Source organism: Branchiostoma lanceolatum, chromosome 5 (genome assembly GCF_035083965.1).
Source record: "Branchiostoma lanceolatum isolate klBraLanc5 chromosome 5, klBraLanc5.hap2, whole genome shotgun sequence".
NCBI classification, from domain to species: domain Eukaryota; kingdom Metazoa; phylum Chordata; class Leptocardii; order Amphioxiformes; family Branchiostomatidae; genus Branchiostoma; species Branchiostoma lanceolatum.
The window spans coordinates 20,134,826-20,150,280 of NC_089726.1; the positions used below are offsets into that span (position 1 = coordinate 20,134,826).

Below are 15,455 nucleotides of genomic sequence, written 5' to 3' on the forward strand. Positions count from 1 at the left end.
AAAATCAAGATGGCGGCCACCTCACATGCCAACGGATCCAACAAAGGTTTTGCTACACAAACCTGTAAATAAGGGGGTTCAATGGTTTTATAAAACCGGACTATAATCGACCGTATAGTGTAACAGCCTGCCGTTAAAAAAGTTAAAGTGACCGGGGCGTCTTGAAAAGACGCATAGGGGTGGCGCCCATCTCCATTTCTATAGCCCTTGGGCCACACACATTTGCCTGCCGTCTGCCCTGAAAATTGACCGCATATCAACGCCATCTAGCGATAAATATATGATTTGCACCCACCACGAACCGGAAGCAAACGTACCGCAAACGTCGGGAAGGTCAGCAACATGGCGGACGAAAAGAAAGCTGTGTCGTTCGGTTTCTCCAAGAAGATTGGGACCAAAGTGAAGCAGAAATCCGCTCTAGACGACGGAAAGTCAAATCTAAAGGAAGAGACTGACTATGTGTTGTCTCTGGAAGGGAAAGCGGTGAAAAGGTGAGAATAGAAAGACGTTAAAAGTACGTTCGTTTGTGAGACATGGGGGAGGGGGCAACCGGCGTACCACCTGCGAATTCCTCCAAAGACTATATGATAGAAAAACAAATAATTTCCATACATGGTTAAACTTAAGAGAAAACATCAGCCCACTCGAGTATAATCTGTAAATTACAAAATTATTATAAATTTGCAGCAAAAGACAACCTCTTCTTTCTTTTGAGGCTACTACTAGTACGTATACCCTCAACCAAGGACATTATATAATGTCCTTGCTTCAACTTACTTGTAGTAGGGAAGATTCTGTAGCCTGTATACTAGTACTGTTACGGTCTGATACACTCACACTGGGAAGGACCCTTACTCTTTTCAATAAGTGTGGTGGGATCTTTAACGTGCTCGAGGTCCGACTCTCCTCAAACATGCGCATTAACGGCCTATCTGAGGAACCTAAATATTCCTCAATGGCACAACATTGGGGCATGTCAGGGGATCAAACTTAGGACCTTTTAGTTTTGGGCCAAACACTTACACCGTTACGCAAAATGATGGCACAATGCGCAGTTTGCGCACATTATATACCCGATTAGTAACAGATTACAATCAACCATGTCCCAGTGGTGCAAACAGTAACGCAACCCCGCTGCTTCGCCATCTGGATCAAATTCTGTGGATCCTTGGGCCCGAGTTCGATCCTAGGGTTCGACTCCAGCTCGTACATGTTGTAAGGGATTGCATTCGTCATTTTGGATGGTGACGTAAAGCCGGCGGCCCTGTGTATGAGGGAGCTTCAGGCATTAGCCTCAAGCGTCAAACCTCTGCACGTAAAATAACCCAACACACTTATCGAGACGAGTAGGGGTGACCCGGTGTGCTTGGCCAAAAACGCGAGCCGCGGCAAAGCCGCATTGCACTACCACTACCTACTCCAAAAAGCATTATGCTTCACCTCAAATGAGGATGACTGCTTAACATTTTTAGTTTTTAGTACTCAAGCAACTAAATAAGATTTTAAAACTGTCAGATGTTTCAAACAGCATCTGCTGTCTTACGTCAGTGACTAAAGGAAAGAAATGGAGAACCAGGTTTTCTACCAAAACTCTGGCTGTTTGAAAATTTTATCCAGTTCTCGAGTAACTGTTTTTTGGTGTGTCTTATTTAAGTTATTACCTGGATGTCTAACCTTCATCAACCATACATGTGAGGGGTCGCGTGGTGTAATGGCAGGGTTTTCGGCCCAGAACCCAAGGGTCCCGGGTTCAAATCCCGACGCCAACGATCTTGTGCCCTTGGGAAAATGGCGCTTCACACGACTTTCCCCACTCCAACCAAGTGTAAAAACGGGTACATTATGTGTGTGGGTCGCGACACCAGCAATAGCTGCCTGTGTCCCAAGTGTATTGCACTGTTGCAATTCCAATAAAATCCAAATCCAAATTGTGAATATGTTTCAGAAACTTTTGAATCTCACATTTTCAGTTTGAAACCCAAAGATGAGCCTGGAGAGCTCATCATCCCCCTTATAAGGCAGAACCAGTGGAACGTACCATCTACTGACGGAGAGGGGCAGGATGGGGAGGGGGTGAAAAAATCCAGCCTGGCAGAAAAACTGAAGCAGAAGCTGGCCAAGACGGACCGGTCCACTGAAGTGGAGGGGAAGGACGATGAGGTCAGCAGGGCAGCACGAGAGGTCATGGAAGGTCGGTGACCCCACTTGACATTATATTACTAGTACATCTTCACTAAATAACTTTAAGGAACGGTTGCCGTTCAGTCTGATATAACCAGCTGCTGCCGCGCCGCGTGCCTGCGAAGCTGGTGTGTTACGGCTATACAGATACAGATATTGCACTATTCTGAATTGAAGTTGTGGATAGGAAGGTTTTCCTTTGTAAATCATTTGGTCTTGAATGAAACATACTGATGCTAAATATGATGAAATTATTGTGCATGAACAATGTACATGTTTTTGTGGGTCAGAATTTTATCCATAGAGCGTTTTTACTTTCCATACTAAATATTTAAGCAACAGGTTCTGACTGCTGTGTTGATGTCCCTCTTTGGATCTCAATGGAACTCAGCTCAAGCAGACCAAGGAGCAGACACAGAATTTTCGAGTTTCATCAGCAATTTTAAAATTGTACTCTCTTCTTTGAGCTGTAAACATTTCATATTGCTTATCTATAGCTAACAGTAAAAAGGTCTTTTCATGTCTGAAAATGCTTGATATGCAAATAGGGACACCATCATGGCGGTTGACACAGCAATGACTAGTGCTGCATACCTACATGTAATAAACCCAGGTTCAGGTCCAGATTTAGATCCAGAGGTTCAGGTTCAGGTCCAGACTTATAAGTCTGAACCCAAGGAATATGTGTGCTAAAAATATATTTTTTCCTGTTACATGTAAAATTGCGTATTGGCATATATTTTAGTGTTGAATTTTGAAACCTACATGTATATATGCGAAATTATATACAGTCAGTAGTAAACACAAAAGTTATAAACACAAAAACAGCAATGTTTCATATTTTTCCAGTACAAATTTCACGATCTAAGGAAGGTTTAAGATGGTTTAAAACAAAAAGGAGAGTATAGGCGATTTTTTTTCAAGTCCGGACTTGCTTCCAGACGTTTAGTTTTTTTAAAACTTGAACCTAAACGTTTGGTCCAGTCCGGATCAGGTCTGGGGTTTAGCCTTTAGGTATGCAGCACTAGCACTGGACATAGCTGTGACACTTTTTGAACCTGATGTTTTACACAGAATGGCAGTTATACCGGCTAAACAGAAACAGATAAATTTGAAAACATTCAATATTTCTTGTTGATATATTAGAGGCCGCCAGATCCATGGGTAACTGGGAAGACAGGGGCAACGACCGCAAGTATGATGACTTCACGGTGCCCCTGATGTCACTCAACAAGGCTCCCGAGGGGTTTGAAACTGACGGCAAACTGGACGTGTCAATCAGACCTGACGAGGTCAGTCCCCTTTCTTAATGTTTAACCTTCAATCAGGATGCTTGGTTTTGATTGGTCATCATGCTAAAAAGGTTAGACATAGTACAGCTCAAAATTTGCATAGATTATATTTGTGGGAATGTTTCATATTTGTTTTCATTGAGAACAATTCCGTTTTTTTATGGTAGATACAAAGGTATGTTATCAGTTGTAAGAGCGTAGTTTACTTAAATTTTGATTGTCAGAAAAACTGTAAAAACTTTGTTGTAATAATTATTTAAGACTTTCAAGTTAGCCATAGAATTTCAGATTCAAGCTTTAAAGAGAGGAAGTACATGTTAGGTTATAAATTGTAAAATTACATTTTGCTGACATTCTACTTAATCATATGCAACATTTATCCGTGCACCTTAATCTTTTAGTTAGGTACCCCACTGCATCCCCCAAAATGAATTTAGAGCCCTGCTAACAGTTTGCTCTTACACAGCTTGTAAGTTGTCCTTCCTATATATAGCCTCTACCAGGCTCCAAAGGTCCCTGGAAAAATCTTAGAAATTGGACAAATAGATGGATAACATGCCAGAGAAGTTACATGTAGTCTGCTATAGAAGTTACAGTTAAGTTTGCGACTTCTGGACCAGGACCCGTGGATGGCATATTGGACCCTCTCTCCATAGCCGACTCCCTTAGCATACTATTCACTCTATACGGCCAATTTCTACTATTTTTCCAGCCATCCATGGGGCCTGGTAGAGGCTACTTCCTATAGTACAAAACTGGTGTCTTATGCAAAACAAACATACAAGATATCTTTTACTATGTGCCATCGTGTGCCACAATCGGTAAGGTGTTACGCCCAGAACCGAGAGGTCCCGGTTTCAAAACCCCGATATACCCAGATGTTGTGCCCTTGGGAAAGGCACTTTACACGACTTTCCTCACTCCATCCAGGTGTGAATGCGTATTTGACTTCGGTTGGGGAAGGTCGTATTGAGGTCACCTGCTGGTGCCGAATGGCAGCCACCCAGACCCTTGCGACAGTTCCAAAAAGTGCAAGTGTGGAGCAAATATGTATCTGTTCTGTATTATGTGATTGTAAACCCTGCAGCAATTCAGCACTGGCTGCCATTGCACGGGTTATTTCGGACCAATAAACCATTATTATACTCCTACAGGCCAGTCTGGATGACTATGAGGCCATGCCTGTAGAGGCCTTTGGTATGGCTGCGTTACGAGGGATGGGCTGGAAACCAGGGGAGGGCATAGGGAGAACATTTAAACAGTGAGTACAATTATAATAAATGTAGAATACAACACGGGGTATTCCGTATTCCCCAAGGTATCGGCCCGGCAACGGGTCGTATCGCCCGATGGCCAAAGGCCGGAGGGTGATGCGACCCGCGGGAGGGCCGGGACAGAGGGCGATATTTTATTTATGTCTCATACCCACCCGAAAAAACCCCAACACATTTCAATGTGCAATGCGCCTGAAGTTGAAAGAGTTTTGTGTCCTCGAACCAAAAAAAGTCGTAACACAGCGCTCTTGAGTGCGACTCGCATACAACATGTATGCGACCAGTTTTTTGAGAATGCGACTAGATTTAAAATCACGGTCGCACGGTGCGACAATCAAAAATTAAGACCTGCGCCAGGATAATGCCTGCAGAACTAAGCGGTAAGCCGAAAATATAGGTATTTCAACGCTACCGCGAATATCGTCGGTGAATTTTCTATCATGTTCCCACACCCGCGGTACAAAAACTATCCGTTCCTAGTGGCAAAGTTACCCATAGAAATAAAGGATATAGGTTTCTCTCCTTTGTGGTGTATTTGTTTGATTTGTAAAATGTTTCAAACGCCAAAACTTTGCCGATGAAAGTGAGCGCTCGCCGGACGCTCGCTGTTTTCAATGGCGGCCATGATGTTTATGAAAAATAGACCGCAGCAGAATGAAACGCCTGTTTCCTGCGGTCATATTTACACCTGTTCAAGCGATAATTTTCACGATAAAAAATCGATGAATCAATTCAAGTGAAGTTTTATTCCCCAAAATATCAAATTTTTCTTCTGTGACCGGTATCATTTCAAAGCTCATTATCTGCCCGTCATTATGGTGCTACTTTTATTCTGCTGCGGTCTAAAATGCACAGCGGCGAATCACAAAGCTTTCTCCATGCGGTCAGCCTGTCATTGGATGGCGGCGCGGCGCGGTCCCGACGCGCGAAATTTGAACTGCGCGTTTCGAAGGAACCGAGGATATTTGACTGGGCCGACACAAACAGATCATTTTTGATACTATTGAGCAAGAATTTTAAGGCTATTAAAGTATTTTGGATTATTTGTAGACAGAGGGTGACGGTGAAAAGAAAAGAAACACCTGTAAAAATGTTGAACTTGATGCCAGCAGTGAAGTTTCAAATTATGGAATGTGACTTTATTTGCTTTGGTCATGAACCCAATAGATAAGTTTTAGAGTTATCTATTTATTTATCATTCAAGGTTATGTGAATCATTACTTGCCTTGTTCCAAGTAAAAAATACCATTGTGTATTTTTCAACTTGTTGAACTTGAGGCACCGTGGCCCCCGGATAGGGGCCAGCCGGGGAACCTATGCCAATTTTTTCTAAAAATCCCTCGTACTAGTATCAGTATGTAGGTACTAGGTAGGCGTTGAATGAATTGAATTGCCAATTGTTCTGCACCATCAATGTAGGCTTTTATCTTTTATGATCTATTCAAATACTTTATTCCCTGTTGTTAACATTGATTAATAGGAGTATTACTTGGTATAGCCAAGACTTTTGCTTGTTCTTCCAACTTTTTGTAGTGGTGCTCCTAGATTTTTGCTGGTGCTCCTAACTTTTTTGAGTTAGGAGCACAGTGCTCCTAGGCCTAAAAGTTAGTCTGGAGCCCTGTAACAACATCGATTCCAACCTCCGACTCCGGTATTCAAATTTTCGACAGTGGTGCAACCGGTGCTCTCGAAATACATTCTAAATATTCAATGAAAGCCTGTGCGATACAACTTTGAACCCCGTGTGATACGAAAAATTATCACACGATGCGGAACACCCATATCAAACCTTTTCGAGGTCCAGATGATTTTCCTTTACATCCAGCGAAATTACAACAGAACTTTGACAGCAAGATAATGTGTGTGGTACTGTAGCAGCTCGAAATACTTTTTTTTGGTTACTTGCAAAGTTGCCATTCGGCAAAAATTTTACTTTCAATTTGAAAAATTACCTTACAGTATTATAATAATGATAATAATAATAATAGTCTTTATTGCATATTCCTGCCCAGAAGGGCTAAATGCACAGGAGACCACATGTGGCCAGTAAGAAACATGATGCAAAACATAAGTTGATAAAATGCTACACTAACATTAAATAGTTGGTATGTACATGTTACTGCTTTTGCTGTACATACAAAATGTACATACTCAGCCTGATTTAGCAACTTTTATAGCATTATTAGAAGACTAAACATCTAAAGACAGCTTTACTTAATATGTAGCCTTCATTGTTTAGTAGTCAGCTAGCAACAGTCACTTTGTCACTATTTTCCGTGGCGCAACTGCGCAACTGGGTATGTGCTTACACGATCCAACGGTATTTTCAACTTACAAAATTGCAATTTCATATAATTTTTACTTGCAAATCTTGAAAGTCCCTTGCAAATTGCAAGTTGCTTTATTGTATTTCAAGCTCTGTGTGCCACCAAGAGCTGTACATTCTTTAAATCTGTAGTTTGTAATGAAATTGTCGTCTTCTCGTAGACACGTGGACCCCCTGCAGCTCCAGGTCCGACCCAAGGGTCTGGGTCTCGGCGCCATCGTGCGGCCCGCGGACGACAAGAACAAGAAACCGCTGAAACCCGGCGAGGTACGGAAGGAGGAGGACACCAAGGGGCTGGTGCCGGGCGCTCATGTACTGATACTGGCCGGGCCACACAGGGACATGTATGGCAAGGTAATGAACACACATGCACACATGTACACGCATGTACACACGCATGTACACAAACATGTATGTACACACACATATACCAAGCGCTCATGTACTGATACTGGCCGGCCCACACAGGGACATGTACGGCAAGGTAAGGAACACACATACATGTACACACATGTACACACATTATGTACACACATGTACACACATACATAGACACATACATACACACATGTACACACATGTACTGATACTGTCCGGCCCACATAGGGACATGTACGGCAAGGTAAGGAACACACATACACACATGTATACACATACGTACACACATGTACACACATACATACGTGATACACACATGTATACACAAATGTACCAGGCACAGATGTACTGATACTGGCCGGGCCACACAGGGACAGCAACATACATACATACACACAATGTACTCTCATAGATGCACACATACGTGCTCACACCTATGCATATGTACACAGGTACAAACACATAGACATGTTCACTGATAGTATATGCAAACAGACACAGAAACACACCCACACACAAATGTGGAAATCCCCGAAGCACCCCCTTTTTAAAACTGCAGATGGAAAAAGTGGGAATAGAAATGTAGGTAAAACCAGGTCACCGCAGCAAGAGTTTGCGTTCTCCAGATATTGTCTTGTCTAATTCGGACTTTAAAAAATTTGGAACATAAAAACATGTAATTGTCATATGACAACTTTGATAACAATAATGTTGCTCCTTTGATAGGTGGAAAGTCTGAATGCGGAGACGGCTAGAGCTGTGGTGTCTCTGGCCCTTGGCGGTCAAACACTGGACATCAGCGAGAACGCCCTGCAAGCGGTCAGCAAGGAGGAATACAGGAAAAATAGCCACAAAATCAGTGAGTCACTATGTGTTGTATTGTGTCGATAAGGGGTGGATACTGGTTCAGCTCGATCAGGTTCGAGTCCAGGTTCAAGTCCAGAGGTTTAGGTTCAGGTCCGGTTATTTTAGGCTTATCTAGCTTGATTCAAGGCTATTTTTCCCCTTCTGTGGCCAGAGTTCTGAGGAGATGTCTAAATATTCTACCTACTCTTTTCCGACTTCCGGGTCCAAAAAAACGATTCACAACTTTTGTTTTTTTTCACCCGGTTCTTGCATGTTTTTCCGGTCCAAACCGGTCCGGCTGAACTGGTATCCACCCCTAGTGTCTATACATTTAAATGGTATCATTTGTATTGTTAGTTTTTTCTTGTTTTTAGACTGGTCTGAATTTGAAATGTCAAAGATGCTTTGTTTAAAGATAGACTAATTGTAACTTCATTTATTTCTATGGGACTTAATTTTACCGTGTTTTCAATTCACGGCGGCAATTTTGTGGTACAGTACTAATAGTATTATTATTACATCAACCAATCGTTCGCAAGCATTATTACATTGAAAACATACATTTGCAGGATTTCGCAGTGTAGATGTCATTGAAAACTGTAAAAATAAACCCACCAGAAACATTTAAAGATTTACTGTATCTGATGAAGTTTTACTCAAAGAAAGGTTTTTAAGGGATACTCTTATATTTGTAAGCTGTGTATATCTCTTCAGATCATCATTGTTTAAATCATAGGTTTTGGGGATTCATTTTCAAGTCTTAACCATTTCTTCATTCTTATATCGAAATAGAAGAGAAAGAAGTTAACGGAAAATCGTCAAGAGAAAAAGAGAGAAAGAAGGAGAGACACAGGGACAGAGAAGACGACGAACGACACCACAGAGAGAAGGACAGAAGGAGAGAGGACCAGGAGAGTGAGAGAAGAAAAGACGACAGAAAAGAAGAAAGAAGGAAAGACAGAGACAAGGAAGACAGAAGAAGAGACAGAGAAAAGGAGGATCGGGACAAATCGGAGAGAAAACGAAAGCATGATGACGATCACTATAGGTAATGTTTTTGAGAATTTCATGAAAAATAATTTTTATGAAAAATTCATTTTTTTGAAAAAAAATTTTTTTTTTTTAAATAATCTTTTTGAGACATGCATTGCCTGCATTTTGGAATATCAATATGAAAATTTTATTGTATGATTAAAATCTATTCTCTTTCACCAAACCATTTATGCCTCTTGCAGAGAAAGCAAGTCCAAGGGCAAGAGAAAAGAGGACAACTTTGACTCAAGTAAGGAACACAGGAGCTCCCCCTGTCAGAGTAGACCGGTACTGCAGGCCTGTTGGATGCGACCGCAGCTCCGAGTCCGTGTTGTTGACAAACACTACAAGAATGGCAAATATTACAACGCAAAGGTAGGAAATATACATGTATCAACATGTAGTCAGAAATTCAGAGATCTAGAAATTTGCATATTTGCCTCGTTTTCATTCTTGACATATTGAAAGTTCCTTTATTTTTGTAGTGGGGGGGCATTTTTTTCATTGATTTAAGTTGAAACAGTTGAAACATTTCTGTTACACAGTTACCGTAATAATACACTGGAAACACATATTCGAGTTGTCACCATTTTGCATTGGAGAGGTTGCTGCAAAAACCCACAAAATTTTGTTTTTGAGTCTCTTAGAATATGTTTAATTTTTTTGTTCTATTTTTGTAGCAGTGCATGTGCATGTACAGATAGAAAACTTCTATTCATAATATGATAGACATAGCTTTTTAGTGTATTTTGGCAAATCAAATAAAACAATGGAATGTACTGATAGAGAATTTTTTTTACTACAGGTAGCCATAGATGATGTAACAGATGCAGAAACTTGTACCTGTGTCACGGAGGATGGGAGAGTTATAGACGGTGAATACTTTTCTCTACTGTATATCTATAGATAAATACATATTTATAACTGCATACAAGTAATCAATTAGTCTATAAGTTGATACATCGGTAGTGAAAAGTCCATTACAACATACGTGTACATTTTTAGTTACCGGTATCATCAAAATCGTATACTGTAAATGCATTTAAGTTTGCATGTTTTTTTATCTCGTGCTAAGGCGAAAATGAAGTGTTCGCGGTGGTTTTAAGTTTGCGGCAGCGCCATAGTCACATACTGCTACAGTATTGGTAAAACGGTCGCCGCAAAAACCGCGAACATAAAACCACCGCAAACATTTCACTGTGGATACGTCAAACCCATACTAGAGTATGCCACCCCCTGCTGGAGTGCAGCGCTCACACAGAAACAGTCCGACGCCCTAGAACGTGTTCAGAAACGGGCCTGCAGGATTATACTAGGACGGACTTACAACTCATACACTGCTACCCTGAACCAGCTTAACCTTCCAAGACTGTCAACTAGAAGACAACAGTTATGCACCAACTTTGCTGCTAAACTAGAACAGTCCCCACGTTTTGGCTCTTGGCTTCCGCCCACCCGTGGTCAGCAACATGGCAGAAACCTTCGGAACGCGAGCCGCTATGGACAACCCTCTGGCACAAACTGTTACACCAGGAGCGCCATTCCGGCCATCATCAGACTTTTAAATGAACTCTAGAGAACATTGTTACCACATTTTCCTAGCATTGTTTGTCCCGAGGCAATCCCTAAGAGAGTGATTGTGAAATATTTTAAATGGTCTAAGTAAATGTTTTAACTGATATTGATTGTCTAAAAAGTTTTAATCGATGCCTGAAAGCTGTGTAAACTACAATGAACTATGTTTTATTTTGCCTCGCAATTCAGCCTCGTAATGGCTGCCATGAGGCTTGTCTGTCAAATGATGATGACAAAATAAACCAGTCTATATATTTCTGTATTAAGTATATATAGACCGCTGTTACTCATTTTCCATATCAATGAAGCAGGCAGGTGCTGACTGCCTTGTTGGTTTCTTTCATTTGAATTTCAATGGATTGTAGCTCAAGCTTTTTCTCCTTTGGCAAGTTTTTATGTATTTTTCTGGTATTCTCTTCTGTGAGAATACACATTTGATAGGTTCTGAAGGTCTCTAGATGTCCGAAAACAATGAACTTGGAGCTACGATTCAGTGAAGTGTAGGCACGTCTGCATATATGTTGGTGTCCCTGTGAACTATGAAATTCCTCCATAGTAAAAAAAAAGCATCCTGTTCCAAAGGTTGCATAAAACTCAACAATGCATCAAGGAAGAAGTTAAAGCCAATGGGCTTAAAAACTTGGTGTCCTTGAAAGTTTAGTCAAGTCTGGCTAGACCAGTTTTGACTTAAGTTATTGTCTATAATTCCGTGGATCCTGGGGCCCGAGTTTGATCCTGGGGTCAAAGACATGTTGTAAGTGATCGCATTCGTCATTTCGGGTGGTGACATAATGCCAGCGGCCCCGTATAGTAGGGAGCTTCGGGCATAAGCCTCAAGCATGAAACCTCTGCACGTAGAAGAACCCAACACACTTATCGATAAGAGTAGGGGTGCTAGGCCAAAAACGCGAGCCGTAGCGTAGCGAAGCCGCATTTCACTACCACTAGCTACTTGAAAAAGCATTATGCTTCACCTCAATTCAGGATGACTGCCTAACCTTACCTTATTATCTACAGGTGTAAAACAGTCCATGTTGGAAACTGTCATCCCTAAGACTGAACCAGGGTACATCATGGTGGTGGGGGGAAAGTACAAAGGACAGGTAAGCATAACCAACTGCTTTGACTGCATTGATGCCAGACTGACCCAGCATTTTGGGAATTGATGCCATATCAGTCCAGATCCCTGGGTAATTTGGCATCAATGCTACCTCACTGTGATGATCATAAGTGAGAGGAAGTCGAAAATACTAGTCTAAGAGTATGCTAGATGTTTATATTCAGTAATACTCGTGAATATGTATATATTTGTTAACATGTGACCTGTGCTTAGCCCGGTGGGGCAAACATGTACAATAAAGGTCTTCATTCTTCTTATTAATCACCATCTATCATTCTAGCTCCTTAGACAGTATCCTTTCTTTGCCCATTTCACTCTAAAAACTATTAGCGGGAGTAGCATTCAGAGGAAGTTTCAAGTTTGGTTTGAAATGATTTGGAGGTATTTTGATACAAAAGACGATGTATCTGAAATAATGTGGGTTCCTGGCCACCCCTTTCTGAGATCTTGAAATGAAACATCCCATAAAGTTAAACTAAAGGGAAAACTTTTTTTTGGCCATGCCTGTGGGGTGATTCCATTTAGTGGTTTGTATTGCAGAGGATTAGATTGGCTATGGTGGTATTGGTGCATTAGCATGATTATCCTGTCTATATTATGGTCTGAAATCATATTGTTTTTAATGTAAAATTGAATGGCTTAAAGTTTTTGTTGTTTTGTATACAGTTAAGGCACAATGTGTCATAATGTTTTGCTTAAAATTTTTGAACTTGTGTTATTCTTTGTACAAATTATGAAAGAAAACTGTAGTATGGTACATGTGAAGTTACTGTAAAATGATTTAAGTTTGTGGGGACTTAATCTTGCAGTAGGAGGGTAGGGCAACATTTTCAGTGTTTTAAGTTCATGGTTAATGCATTTGTAGTAGCGCAATACCAGACAGCACATTTTCAGAATGTGTGATGTGGTGTATCGAAAACCACAAACATAATAACCACCATGAATACGGATGCATACCTAAACGCTGAACCGAATCCGGACTCATAAAAACGTTTAGGTTCAGGTTCAGGTCCAAAAAAAACTAAACTCAGTGATTCGAATCCAGACCTGAACCTGAATATGAATTTAAGTACACATCCCTAAACTGCACCATAAATCAAGTGAATGGGTGTAAAGACCACACTACCTTACAATTTACTTACTGGGATCACTTGCACTGTTGTGTCAGAACTTACCAGTGAATAAACCAGACAAGTTTTAGTTTATTTCAATCTGCAGTTATGCTTGTCTTTGATAATAGTCTTTGTTAAAGAGTCTTCAACTTAATTTAGCTAAGTTGCTCGCGTTATACCCTTAAAACATTAGTCAAATATGCCATGGGTTCAGGTTTGGACTTATTAGGTCCGGACGTGAACCTAAACCTCTGGATTTGAATCCGGACCTGAATCTGAAGGTGGGTTTAGGTATGCATCCCTAACCATGAAAATTTCATAATTTATAGTAACAGTTTTTGGCGAAGCTTCAGGAGCGAGCCTGATAGTTTATTTTTTTCTTTGTCTGCAGAAAGCAGAAGTTATAGGGAAGGACAAGAAGAACTGCATAGCTACTGTACAGTTCCTGCCAGACAGAGAAAAAACTGTGAAAGTCAGCTACGACGACATCTGTCAATATCTTGGTGACGTGGAGACTTATTGAGCTGTCAATCAATCAAGCCGGCATTGCACTGTCAACATCCTTCACTCGAATACTGTAATTCTTTTTTTTTTTACTGTAACTTTATGTTCACTGTTTTCACGGTCACCTCTGTACTGTGAACTTATCATCACCGTAAAAAAAACTGTTGTTATTATTTATGGTTCCTTCACACTTCCGTTCTGTAAATCACTTGGCGCCAACGTGAAGTTAAAGTTCAGTGAAAATATAAATTTTCCTTACATTGTGAAATTTTGCTACGGTGAAGATAAAGTGAATTAAAGTATGTTGGTCACTAAAAGATCACTGAATCTACGAATTGCCAAAGTCAAGTTTTTGCTGGAAACTCTACCTTTCCATTGGACAGGACGTGCGAACATTGACTGAGCTCTGAAAATCGTGCAGTGATCAAGAAAACAATGGCTGCATCTCTGTCGAAAATGTCCTATTGGAGCTCACAGACTTGTTGTGAATATTTTGTGAATTTTTTCCCCAAAAAATTAGTTATGTCAGCTGTATTTGCATGATCTATGAGTGGCCCTTGTTTTGTTGTGAGTAAAAGATCTAAACTATTTTTTGTGTGTTGTTCTGGTTATAACTTGGTACTGATGTTGTAGAAACATTTTTGTGATAAAAACAACAGCTTGTAGTATAATTTGTGCTGATATCCATAAGACTTTTTTTTTACTTTGTACAAGTTTATATTTTTTGCACTTCTCCATATTCTCAGAAATAAACTGTGAAGTATTTGTCCAGAACTGCAAGTGTATTTCTTCTTTTTCTCTTGAGAAATAATAGTATGGTAGCTAACCCCATGCTGTAGTGCTTGCACAGAAGAACTTTATTGCTCGACTATTGTAGCAGGTACAAAGGATGGCACCAACAGTAAACATAGAACAAGACAAGTTTGGAATAAAACTATTCACTACAACAAAATTACTATCTTAGGTTTTACATGATTCAAGTTGGGCTAATTTTGAGTATATTATAAACTGTGTGGCTATAGACACGAAGATCTACACCGCCCTATACACTAGAATTTGAGGGGTTTTAACTCACTAACTCCTTTGGTATACAACCCTTGAATGGCATAGAGAAAGACAATTTAGTTTCATGCATTTTCTTTTAGTCAGTACCTCTGTGCATTAAGGATATTAAAGGCAACCAACGCAACATTAGGGCCCAAAAATGGAAATAGAAAAATGCTGAAATTTTATGGTAGTGACATTTACTTACATTGTTTAGCATTTGCGTAGTAACTTCATACTATGAGAATTTCAAAATCGTGCCGTACGAAGATCCCCATAGTTTCGCGAGCCTACAAAAACCCCGGCCACGATTTTCAGTGAGTTCTCACATCACAACAACGTCATTTTTTGCATCATGGACTATACATTGTGATAGTGTTGTTTGAATTAATCATGTATAGAAATGATCATGACTAAATAGGTTGACTTTCCAAATCTGATTTTCGGGCCCTAATATTGCTTGGGTTGCCTTTAAGGTTGATTTTTTGTCAGATTTTGATATCTGTTTTCCCAGCGTTAGCATTTAACAACTGATAAACTAGCTCCAGCTTTTCTACCAGAATGTTTGAACTATTTGAATTTTGATAAGCTAAATGCCACTTGAGTCTTTCACAAAACCTTTGTTTGCACTTTTTCTAAAGTAAACGATTGACACAGCAGCAACAATAGAAAAAAATGTCCCACCATTTTGCGTAACGTATGTATATATATATAGAGAGAGATAAGATATATTCATTCACAGCCCTCTATTTTGAATCAAAGTTGCTGTGT

The 15,455-nt window shown here is 40.3% G+C and overlaps 1 protein-coding gene across 1 annotated transcript; it reads left to right on the plus strand.

The window, feature by feature from the left end:
• The first annotated feature begins 302 nt into the window (after positions 1-302).
• On the plus strand, positions 303-14,414 carry LOC136435655 (G-patch domain and KOW motifs-containing protein-like). The gene is made up of 11 exons (XM_066429304.1): positions 303-491; positions 1,971-2,191; positions 3,328-3,473; positions 4,628-4,734; positions 7,235-7,427; positions 8,178-8,310; positions 9,090-9,345; positions 9,533-9,704; positions 10,135-10,204; positions 11,922-12,007; positions 13,528-14,414. Exons 1-11 carry the CDS (start codon positions 343-345, stop codon positions 13,657-13,659), a joined length of 1,665 nt encoding a protein of 554 aa, XP_066285401.1. The 5' UTR covers positions 303-342; the 3' UTR covers positions 13,660-14,414.
• Positions 14,415-15,455: the final 1,041 nt, after the last annotated feature.

Coding starts and splice junctions, on each gene's coding strand:
- LOC136435655 (XM_066429304.1), top strand. CDS start 343: ATGGCGGACGAAAAGAAAGCTGTGTCGTTCGGTTTCTCCAAGAAGATT. Junction 3,474..4,627: donor TGTCAATCAGACCTGACGAG/GTCAGTCCCCTT, acceptor ATACTCCTACAG/GCCAGTCTGGATGACTATGA. Junction 7,428..8,177: donor ACAGGGACATGTATGGCAAG/GTAATGAACACA, acceptor CTCCTTTGATAG/GTGGAAAGTCTGAATGCGGA.